Source organism: Microcaecilia unicolor, chromosome 14, assembly GCF_901765095.1.
Source record: "Microcaecilia unicolor chromosome 14, aMicUni1.1, whole genome shotgun sequence".
NCBI lineage: Eukaryota > Metazoa > Chordata > Amphibia > Gymnophiona > Siphonopidae > Microcaecilia > Microcaecilia unicolor.
In genome coordinates this window covers 39,041,553-39,053,752 of record NC_044044.1, presented here as the reverse complement: position 1 = coordinate 39,053,752, position 12,200 = coordinate 39,041,553, and the positions used below count along the sequence as shown (strand labels likewise).

At 41.3% G+C, this 12,200-nt stretch overlaps 1 protein-coding gene across 4 annotated transcripts in view; it reads right to left on the bottom strand.

The window, feature by feature from the left end:
* LOC115457632 (GON-4-like protein) overlaps positions 1–12,200 on the bottom strand; it is a 98,867-nt gene that overhangs the window by 60,567 nt on the left and 26,100 nt on the right. For all 4 annotated transcript variants that reach the window (XM_030187137.1, XM_030187134.1, XM_030187133.1 and 1 more), the window contains exon 10: positions 8,596–8,788. In XM_030187137.1, coding sequence (XP_030042997.1) covers positions 8,596–8,788 — 193 coding nt within the window. The remainder of the gene's footprint in view (positions 1–8,595; positions 8,789–12,200) is intronic.

Genomic DNA, 12,200 nt, shown 5'->3' with positions numbered 1-12,200 from the left:
CAACTAGAAAAGCCTATGTGCCACACTGAGATCTCTCAGGTGTGCTTCTGGTCAAACCTCTATAGACCACCTTTTTCTGTGGAGGGACTTCTGTTCTGGAAGGCTCGTATAAGGCATCTTCTCTAAGTAAAGCTCATGTCTTTCCCATAAAGTCCGCACAGCAGGAAATCCCAGTGTCAAAGTGACTAGGAGCTAGGCCACAAACAGGACAAGGCCTCTGTCTAAAGCTAATATGATTCACCCTGAAAATGTACCCAGCTGGGACAGGTAGAAAGGCAAGAGCACACTCATTCTCATTCCATCTCAAAGATGTGTCAGAAAAGAGAAAAATCTTCTTTTGTAACAGAGCATGTATATCCTCTCTCCCAAAACATAAAGACAGCACTATATTTTAGGGAGGTCATTTCATAATGCAGGACCTAACACACCTATAGGGGGCCTATGTGCCTTTATAAAACGAATCCCCTGCAACACGCATATTTTCCAAAGCTGCAAATGTGTGCACATACCCTCTGAAGACATCTGTATGTTTTATAAAATATTTATTTTATTTATTTGTTACATTTGTATCCCACATTTTCCCACCTATTTGTAGGCTCAATGTGGCTTACATAATACCGGAGAGGCCTTTGCAGGCTCCAGTGTGAACAAATACAGGGTGATGTTGTGGTAAGATCAAGTTCATGTGGCACAGCCACATTAGGGAATCGGAGAACGGAAGAGTTGTGTTATGTCCATTACGTGCTTTAGTTTGGTTGTGTTGCAGAGGTAGGGTATGCCTTTTTAAACAGGTTGATTTTAAGTGATTTCCGGAAGTTTAGGTGGTCAGATGTCATTTTCAAGGCTTTTGGTAATGCGTTCCACAGTTGTGTGCTTATGTAGGAAAAACTAGATGCGTAAGTTGTTTTGTATTTAAGTCCTTTGCAGCTTGGGTAGTGCAGATTTAGATAGAAATACATCCAAATCAACACGATTCTAATTGGTAAGTCGATCAAGTCTGTCATGTAACTCGGGGCTTCTCCGTAGATGATTTTGTGAACCAGGGTGCAGATTTTGAAGGCAATGCGTTCTTTGATTGGGGGCCAGTGTAGTTTTTCGCGGAGGGGTTTTGCACTTTCAAATTGAGTATTTCCAAAGATAAGTCTAGCTGCCGTGCTTTGAGCGGTCTGAACTTTCTTTAAGGTTTGTTCTTTACATCCTGCATAAATTCCATTGCAATAATCTAAGTGGCTTAGTACCATTGATTGTATCAGGTTGCGAAACGTTTCCCTCGGGAAGAATTGCTTCACGCACATAAATCAGATCTGCCGAAAAACAGTCCCAGGAATGCATACATACAGACTGTGTTTATACATGTATACCCCGTATAACCTTCTAAAAGCCATTTTCTGCATGGAAAACATACTTTATAAAATTGTGCAGAACCTAAATGGCACCGCAGATCATGTATCAAGGTGTTGGCTGAAAGAGTTGCTCCCCTCGACTTCTCCCGGTGCTGATGTCTGTTTTTCTTTATACTTAGCGCAAATTCCCAACGATGCAGCAATCTAGATGACATTGTACTGTAGACGCTACCACTTCCAGTCTTGCTTTTCACTGACAGAATGCACCAATGCATTCCATCGTAGCCTCCACCTTCACCTAATAAATGCAACCATTTAAGGGGGAGGGGGTTACGACTGCAGTGATACTAGTTACTGGAGATGGCCTGGGGTCATAAGAGTTCGGGCCAGAGGCCATCCTATACATTTATTTTTTTTAGGATGGAGGATAGGAAATACTCTACTAAAATGGGGATCACAAATACGATCTACTGAGTGTTCAGTATGAGGTTGTATGATTTATGATGTAGTCTTGCATTGTGCATTTATATGATGCTGAATAAAAAATCGTTTAAGCTAGATGCAACCTGTGCTTTGGTTGTCCATTATGCATTAAGGTATTTGGGGTTTGGGCCCATTGCTATGTCAATATGTGACTTGAAATTTCTGCACGCTCTCTGAAGTCACAGAATGATCTCCTTCTGGACTTTCTGTCAGACACTGTAGACTATTGACCACAAACAAGTGGACTTTAAGAGGTGCCATCACTCTGGAATCCCCTCCCCCAAGAAACTGTGGGAAGATGGAAATCAAAACTTGTTTCAGATGAATCTTAAAGCCTGGACTTTTGGATCATATATACTTCTGTAACTGAGGTGGGTTTTTGATATGAATCAGGGAAACTGATAGTTAGATAATGACATTATTTTCAAAATTGTATTTTTGTTCTGTTGTCCAAAATGGCTTGTAAATGATTCTATTGTTTAATTGACTGTCAGGTTTGCTGTGCTTTCCTATCATAAATGGATTTTAGAGTATGTTTTAAAGTATTTTAGTGGTATATGTTAATGTTATATTATATTGTAAACCGTTCTGATTTACCTTTGTAATAAGTGACGGTCTAGTAAATGAATAAACGATTCTACCCTTGGAGAATATTAGCACAGTCTCACAATAGTGGAGGAACTGGAAGAGAGAGTCGTCTTGGTTTTTTCCCTTACTCTCTTGTTAAGACTTCCACTGTCCTTATCAGTACCTTCAAGCAGACAAAGACAATATGACTGGCAAATTCGAAGAAGTTTCTTCTTGCTAAGCTTATTCCCAGCAGTAAAATGATGATGAGACACAGCTGCTGGGAGACAGACACTGAGCGGCAGCTTAGGTCTCTTGCATTGATACACTATCTGTCGCAGTCATAAAAGCTGTGTTAGCTAACTCATGTCCTGTTCACTGAGCAGTAAACAGTTCAGTGTCAGTGGAGTTCACAGAATTCACAACGATTCCATGTGACTCCATATTTCATATAGTTTCTTTAAAAATATCCGGCCTGCCCTCTAAGTCAACAATTCTGAGAAGATACACCTGCCTGTTCCTCTGGGAGTAAGGACAAACTGCAGCCGTTGGCAACGTTTGGGCTTCATGAGCATGCCACAGACAAATTTCTTCTGCTGTGCTCTGAAGAACATCCTTGTTAGTGAGGTGTTACGACCCTGGCAGCCAAAGAGAAGACTCTGCTGGAAAAAGTCTGGTTTATTCTCAGTAATGGTCTCAGTGCATGTGTGTCTGCAGGAGAGATGCTGTTCTATGATCAGTGGGGAGAGGCTTTAATCTCTGCCAACACTACCACACATGAACACCTGATCCATTTAGAACCTCAGGCATGCCAAGAGAGATACATTCGCTAGTGCTTTATAAAAACCCTTCTTCCTTTTCATTGCACTGGTGACTAGATACACAAAAAAACCTCAAAAATCTCACAGTTGACTTGCCCCTGAAAACATAAAGCAGCCATGCAGAAGAACAGAGGCCTTTCAGTTAGTGAGAAGAGTGATTCAAAGTAAGAAAGAAAACAAGAACCTTTTTTAAGAAATGGTGGAAGGAATAAATTGATCTTAACACTCCAATAGGCTTATTTACTAATACATGATTAATTAGAACAATGTTGCGCTATTTTATCACACAAACATATATATACCATTTCACCAATCTAAGTTAGACCACAGGGAATTTTTCTGTAGTAACTGCAGCCATTTGTTTATTTAACAAATTTATATTCCACTCAAAAATTCTTGAAGGATGACAAAATAAACACACAATATTCCAGAACATACATAAAATTAAATTTAAAACTACAATCATTAGGTATTGCTGTTTCTCAGCACAACTGATCAGATATCTTATCAAAAGAGCACCTGTTATATCTAGTTTGATGAAAATGTGTCTAACTGTGTGCAAAATGATAACACTTCCGCCGTCTTATGTAATTCAATAGGCAATTTGTTCCATAGTTGACGGCCTGCTACCCTATAGGTTCTGGAGTGCGATTCATTGAAGGCTCATCTGGTAAATTCTGTTCTACTGCTCATGACATTTGTCAGGGGCAATAAAGTTTCTTCTCCCTCTCCACCCAGAACACACCTGTTGTCCCTGGGGGCCTAGTGAGAGCAGCAAAATGGCACCACTGAGCACCTGACTAGGTGTCAGGCTCTAAAGAAGATACTGACAGTCTTGACCCCTAGTGGTAGTACAAGCAACTACCGCTAGGGGCTGGGATATGACCACAGTTTGCAGTAAAAGTCACCAAGCAGGGGCACCCAGAGATTGCTCCTACCTCTTGCCCCAACTACCCACCTGGTAGGTGCCAGGGTGGGGCGACTGAGGGAAAGAAATATGATAAAAGGAACTGTGGGTAGGGATGATTTTTCTTTTAATTACAAAGTTCTGGCCCCTTTAAATTGGTCCGGGTAAGGAAAGTTAACACAAGGAAAAAAATTGGTCTTACCTACTAATTTTCTTTCCTTGCATCCAACTAGACCAGTCCAGAACTGATGAGTTTATGACCCTCAGCCAGCAGATGGAGACAGATGCACAAGCTGTGAGCCCTGCCCTATAAGAGGGACCTGCTGCACCAAATCACACCAGATACTGATTTCAAAACCTCCCTCTCCCAAACAAATTTAGAATAAGGAGGGAATCTAGAGTCAGCAACCAGAACCAACTCTCCTTGGAAGAACCCCCAAACCAGCATAAAAGCAACTGACCACTGGGGAAAGGAGGAAGCAATATAGATCATCTTAGATAGACAAAATTAAACCCCTGTTCACACAGGTGTCATCTATAAACCTCTGACACAAACGAAAAATCTAGACAAATATCTAGTTATACATATCCAAAGTCCAGAAATGAAAGGTGAGTTGCTGTTACTGGGAGATTTTAATTTGCTCTCCCTCAGCTAAATGGTGACAGAAACCACCAGACTGTGTGACCTTCCTGGGATGAGATTAGACCACACTGAAAAAGAACCTGGTGCTGTTCAATCACATGGCTCTTGCATCTTTTGACCTGAAACTATCGATACCACTCTCTGCTTCTTTACAGCTGCCATTATGGAGGAATAGTAACTTATGCATATATAATGTCATGATAGTCTGGTCGAACTGGATATACAAGTGTATTTACACACTAAATGACATCATGTCTCAAGGCCACTATCTTTCATTCTCAAATCTAAGAAGGCAATATGGAATTCCTTTTGCTCATTGGTCTCAACTCAAGCACTGTAGTCATAGTAAGTTTCCTTCTACTGGTCAATTTCCAACTACTGCAACAATAATCTCGCTGTGTGCTCAGACTGAGGCGATGGGTCATGAAGCCTCCTGCTGGTATAAAGTTCTTATGAAAATTAGAACATCCAGGACTAGGACTAGTTCTGCTGGACTTAAACCTCTCTGGGGACGTGAGACGGGTTTATCCCTTACAGATGACCAAAGGCCATACTTTTGGCTTAAACGCTTGAGATGTAGCATCTCTGTGGCAATCTTTGTATTGGGTAGTGAGGAGGACGGACTGCATGGACGCCTATTAAGCTACACAGAATGAACCCTGCATATCCATCAACCTGTTGGTCCTGTAAACAAGGTACTGGCACTCTGCAGCATTTGTTATTCAACTGTTCCTATATATTGGATCATTTTTGCAAACAGATTTGGTCTTTTATACAATTGTTGCATCTGCAAATTCCACTTTCTTATGGTGGCATAATATGGCCCTACCTAGAATGCTCAATTACAACTTCTCTCTATATTGACTGCGAAAGCGCTGCAATGTGTACTCCACTTATCAACGAACTCCACTTTGCTTAATTTTCAATTTTGGTGGCATACAGTCTGTCTCATCTCCAAATACAAAGCAAATGTTATGGAAAAGAATGGCAGACTACTTCAATCCAAGGATATATGGTCTCCGGTTGGAGAATACGTTGCATCTGATAATACTTAATATGAATGGTACTGACGTCTAATGTGTTACTGCATTTCCTATCCTGTTAATGATATGGCTCAGTTCCTGTTAATATACAGTTGTACTGGTTGCATGTGGTTTGGGGTAAGGGAGGGGTGGGCTTGGTAGGGTGGTTTGTGTTAAGGGAAGGGTGGGCTTGGGAGTGTGGTTTATGGCTCCTCTTCACTGAGGGATGTTATGTTGTGACTTTATTACATGTTCCTGAGGGAATATTTGAACTGTAGGCATGTCGTCTCCCTTTTGGATTGTAGAAATGTGGGATTTTTTGTTTGGTATAACCTTAATAAAGATTATTGAACTTTAAAAAAAAAAAAGGATGGGGGCGTGTCAAGATGGCGTCCTAGCTGCTCTCGCAACAATCTCCTGAATGTTGGCGATTCTTCGTTGCATTTTTTCCTTCTAAAACCATTATGCCACATATTAAAAGAAAAGGGACGACAAGGGGGCAACCGCCATTAGCCCTAATGTCGTCCCCAACCCAGCAAACACTTGATCAGTTTGTGAGAAGCTTACCTCCCGAATTAGGATCGGCGAGCCCCGCGTTGAGTGACGTCGGAGGAGCGACGCCAACTCTGGGGCTGGATACTACTCTTTCGCCGCCTATGCTGAACCTGCCTCCTTGTCCTGCTGCTACCAGAGTGCAGATAGCAGACCAAACTTCAACCGAAGAGTCTGGGAGTTTAAGCTCGCTTCGCGGTGTCTCTCCTGGTTTTGCAGAGGAGAAAATCTTGGAGCAAGTAACGCCCAAGGAGGTGACGATGGAAGCTATATGGCAAGCGGTCCAGAAGTTAACTGTGGAGGTGGCAAACTCAAATAAACAAATGTCTACAATTGTGAGTAAACTGACAGTAATGTCAGAATCTTTGGACAGTGTAAAAAAAAAGAACATGCCAATCAGATATCCCAATTGAAGGAAGATGTTAATTTAATGAAAACTACTACTGAAGTTCTGGTTAAAGATAAAGAGTTTACAGCTCGGAAAATAGAACAAATAGATAATTATAATCCACGATTGACTTTGAGATTGTTGAACTTTCCAATTTCGCCAGCATTGACGCCACGTGATTTCCTAAAGAAATATTTTCAAGAAATTCTAAAGCTATCCCCCGTGCAGTAAAGTGTATTATTTACCTAATGTTCAGAAAAATCGGGAAGCTTCAGAATCGGTGAATTTAGCAGCTGGTACTGATATGCAAAATGTTACCGCTTTATTGGAAGATTCGGCGATTGAAATAATATCTAGAGGAACTTTGATAATGACTTTGGTTTTTGAACAGGACATAAATATGTTAATGAAATTGTACTTTAAATATTCCTCATTATTATTTTGTGGTCAGAAAGTTTGGATGTACCCGGATGTTACAAAGATAACACAACAAAGAAGGAAACAGTTTTTGCTTATGAGGGAAGAGGTTAGGGGAATAGTAGCAAATTTTACACTGGTGTATCCCTGTAAATGTTTGATTTGTATCTCTAGAATAAAATATGTTTTCTTTGAGCCAAACCACCTAAGGACATTTCTGGACTCAAAAAAACGATCTAGCTGAATGACGAAAATGATATCAGCGATAAGAAATAGGGATAAAAGATCAGGATTAAGCCACTTTTGATTGTATTCAATGTTTCTCCATAGTTAGTCTCCTAAATTGTACTTATATGACACTACCCCCCAGTATAGTGGTCTAAGGAAGAGTTAAACAAATTTTTCTCCTGATTCTTTGTAGTGGAAAATTTATTTTTTCCTTTTTTCCTCTAAATAATTTCTCTGTATTGCCTTACAAATGATTGTTTGTATAACTGAAATTCAATAATAAATAAATAAATTTTAAAAAAGTTTTAAAAAGTTTTAAAAAATTTAAAAAAAAATTGCCCTACTGAAAGGGAGAGGAGCCACAGTCTGAGGAGCTCCCACCTGCTACTACAACACCAGTCTTCTCTGATCTATCCTCCCCAGCTCGGTGCCTGAGAATAGGGAAAGGGATTGGAGTGTGTGTGGGGGGGGGGGGGGGGGGAGAGCAAGAGAGGAAGAATAAAAAATAAAAACACCAAACCCAATGTGGTCCGCCTGAACAGGGGAGACTCCTACAACTATCCCCAGAGAGGAAAGAAAATTTCCAGCTGGACCCTGGATTTATCCAGACCAGCTAATCTTGGTCACCAGTTCTTTAGCAAACTAGTCCACTGTTGCAAGGAATGCCTGTCCTCATCTGCTGGAGACAGAGAATACTGGTGAGCTAGAATTGTATGGTCAGAGCTTATGTATCTCTGTCTCCATCTGCTGGCGGAGGGGCCTAACCTATCAGGTCTGAACTGGTCTGGTAGATGCAAAGGAAGCTGTGTAACTCATTTTGCATAATAATGAGCTGCTTTGCATGCATCTACATGCTTAGCAGTTCATTACTATTTAGTGTTCACTGCATGAAAAAGTTCCTCATTAAGCTGCCATTACCGGCAAACACCACACATCACTTCCAGTTAATGTGTGTTGCATTACTGACAGACCCCTGAATCTATAATGAACGTCATCATGAAGTAATATGGCAGGAACTCCCATCAGCATATCGCTCTAGGTGGGACATGGCCAGATGGAACACTGAGTCACCCACACCTCTATTCAGAAGCGCACTAGCAGTAAATTTGAGAAACTGAAATCTTATCCAACATTCCATGATTTAGAGTGTGGTTCATTCCTGTCACGGTATGTGACAAAATAAACCCATCTGGAGAAAGCAGCCTAAGTGAACAGAGCACTCACCCTCATTCCCTGCGTCATCGTTCATCAGCCCCTGCAGCCACTTCTTCCAGTCCTCATCATCAGTGGTGCTTGGGTCGTACATGTCCGGTGTAATGTCCGGGGCACAGAGTTCGGCCTCCAGCTGCCCCAGGGGGATGTCCTTCAGGGGTCTCTTGGAGCGAGTGCGGAAAGCAATGAGGCTTTCATCCAGAGGCTGCAGTCCATAGGGAAAGATAAAACATGACTCCTGTTTATTCCCACTCTACAAGTTATGTTCAGTTTCTGAAGACGTTAATGTAATGTGACAGTAACACTTGCAAAGGTTTCCTGGGTTTTCTCTCCTTGAGAATGTGGGTGGGGGGGGTTATTCATTGATCCCCCTAAACACTTTCCAGATATTTGTAACAGAAAAATGACTTCAAAGGAAAACGTACACTGTGCAACTGAACAATACCAGTAAGACTGTTATAAAAAAAAAAAAAAATAGTTGGGCATTTATTTTAGATTTAAGTAATGAGTCTCTAAAGGAAGACTATAATAGAATGTAAAGACTGCGTGACCCAGAACCTGAAAGATAGGTCAATGACAGAAAAATGCCAACGTAATCATAGTGTGATTCAGATCTGTTATTCTTCTGCTGCTTTAATAATGACGAGGTCTATGAAGGTTTAAAATCTGAAGGGTATGCTTCAGAAGCAGCAGCTCGTTTCAGGGCACCGAGAAGCATACACACGCACTGCTCCAGCACAATGTTCCTCAAGCACACAGTGACATCAAGAGGAAGGTGAAGGCAGCTTGGGTTTTGGAGCTTGGCTCCTCTCAGGTGTACAATTTTGCAATATTCTGTACTTACATACGTAGGTACACGTCAATGCCAGCACTTACATGCACAAAGCCCCAAGTGAGGCCAGCTTTTTTTTTTTTTCTTTGTAGAATAGCTGTTCTTTTTCATCTACCAGACCAGTCTAGGACACGTGGGTTATGTCCCTCAGCCAGTAGATGGAAACAGAAACTTAAAGAGATGCAAGTCTTGCCCTCTGAAAGGTACCATTCAGGCAATTGCTCTAACTGCTATTAGTGTACCACTACTTTTGTATAATGCATAGACGGTTGTCTGATCTGCGGTATATAAACTTTTGAAACTTACCTCCAACAGATAGTGACAGGCATTTGGTCTGCTGGAGGGGGAGGAGGGAAGAAGGAACCAATAAAAAAAACCCTGAGGTCTGTCAGGAATGAGGAGTCACCTGAACTCCTCCAGGTGTACCCCAATAATGCAACCCCCCCCTGGAAGCACCCTGGATATCCCTCCAACCAGAACAGTTGAACCACTTCTCCAACTGGGCCACACCAGATCAATCCTCTGTTGCACGGAATACACATCACCATCTGCTGGACACGAGAATACTGAAGAGCAGGTGGCTGCAGGATGCCTCATAGTGGAGGGCTTACAGCTCTTAAATCTCATGCCTCTCAGCCAACAGATGGAGACAAGCCCATGCATTCAGGCCTGGCTTGGTTGGACTTACGGACAGAAAATTAGAAGGCCACATTTTTCCTTCTCTCTGTACATGCTGCCGAATAGTTTTTTTTCACAGCCTTATACATATTTTACAAAAGGCTTCTTCTTGTTCAGTGAACCCTTACTAAAATGAGCCAGGGAAGCCCAATTTTGCATAGATTGTCTAGGTTGGAAAAGGATGTCCAGTTGGGATCTTCAGTATGCACACATCCACTGCTGGCCACACTTGCATTTCACTCAATTTTGTACCGTTGGCAGCTGCCTCACTCACCCTGCCAGTCAATAGCTTTCGCCCTCGAGGAGATCCAAAATGGCGTCATAGAGATTTCACTTACCAGACGCTCCCGAAAATCTCTCCGCGTCATAGCAGCCGAGGCCCCTTCTGACCATTGTAAGATGGTGAAAAGAAGAGGAAAGGTTCGGGAATTGCCCTCAACCCCGGCCGGAACACCAGCTCGACAGCAACCAACGCTGGAAAGATTTGGGGTAACGTCGGGACCTGTAGCAGCTTCCTCTCCGATTGGAGCCGAGCTATTAGCGTCGGCCGACAGTGGAGACGGGGCTTCCCTAAGCCCTGTCGAACGAGCGGCTCCCCCACAGCCGGGAATACGGAACCAGGAAGTGGTGCCTGACGCTCAGCCGTCCGAAGTGGTCGAGAGGAGTGAACAGAGAGGGAGCCCACACTTGGAAGCAGAACTGGTTGAGAGTGAATTGGTAGGAACCATTTCAAAAATTCCTGATAATATTATTACAATTTTGAACCAAACACTCAAAACCCCCCTTCCCCCGGTGATTTCAGTGGGGCAGTTAAGTAAACCAGCCGTTGTGACACTTGAGTCACTTTGGGACCAAAATCACACTTTACATTCAGCACTACAAGTAATGATTGTTAAAAATATAGAGGGAATTAAGACTTTGTCAGAAGCTGCCCTGATCCAGGATCAAATAAACACAGCTCAAACCTCCAAGATGGAAAGAATTGAGGAAAAATTGAGAAAAGTAGAGACTGTTACTCAAACTTCGGCCAAAGAAAAGAGTTTTACATATAAGAAAATGGAATACTTGGAAAACCAATTAAGACGTTGTAATTTGAGATTGACTAATTTTCCTAGGTCGCCAGTGTTGGCACCGGTAGAAATGTTTAAAAAATATTTGGTCGAAGTGTTGGGTATGTCAAAGGATTTATTACCCCCATTAGTACGGGTTCAACACTTTCAGTCTACCTATGACGGAGATAAACAATGTGATAATTTGAATTTAACAAATTTCCTTGAGTCATCCTTAGAAGTTATCACGCAAAGAACATCAGCTGTGGTGACATTTGCCCTGGAAATGGATAGGAATGCTGTCTTGAGACTTTTTTTCAGGAATATTGACTCAATGTTTTTAGGATCTAAAATAAGAATTTACCCGGATTTATCCAAAGAAACACAGAAACGGAGAAAGGCCTTCTTGGCACTCCGTCAAAGATCTGTTGTTCTTGGTGTAAATTTTATATTAAAGTTTCCTTGTGTTTGCCGAATTATATATCAATCTAAGAATTACCAATTTTTTGAATCTAAACAACTAGAAGAGTTTTTGATTTCTAAAGAAGGACTGAATGCAAATTAGTGGTTTGAGAATGTACACTGTTAGAGATCATTGAGAGTGGCGAATAGGTCATAGAGAATCCCATGTAGTATATCTACTTGAATAATTAATTTTTATTTTTCATATCTATTTTGGATCGTAATTTACTATATTTAAGTGAGGTCGATAGAATAGATCATAATTTTCATTTATGTTTTATAAATTACTAAATGTTTGTCATATTACAATTGCCATATTAATTCTGTATGGAATAATATATAACCAAATAAAGAGTTAAAAAAAAAAAAAAAAATAGCTTTCGCCCTCAATCATTCCTCCAAACAACCAGATAGATGATAGTTATGCTTGCCTTAGAACCTTCAGAGGAATTTCTCCAGTTGACTCAATAACGAATGTATGAGGAGTCTCTCGCATTTGGTGCAAAAAAATGGTTTTCTATTAGTGGATGCCTTAGCTAATCATTCAGCTGCGTGGAACTGTTTATTCCCAATGAAGAATCTTCAAAACATGGTTC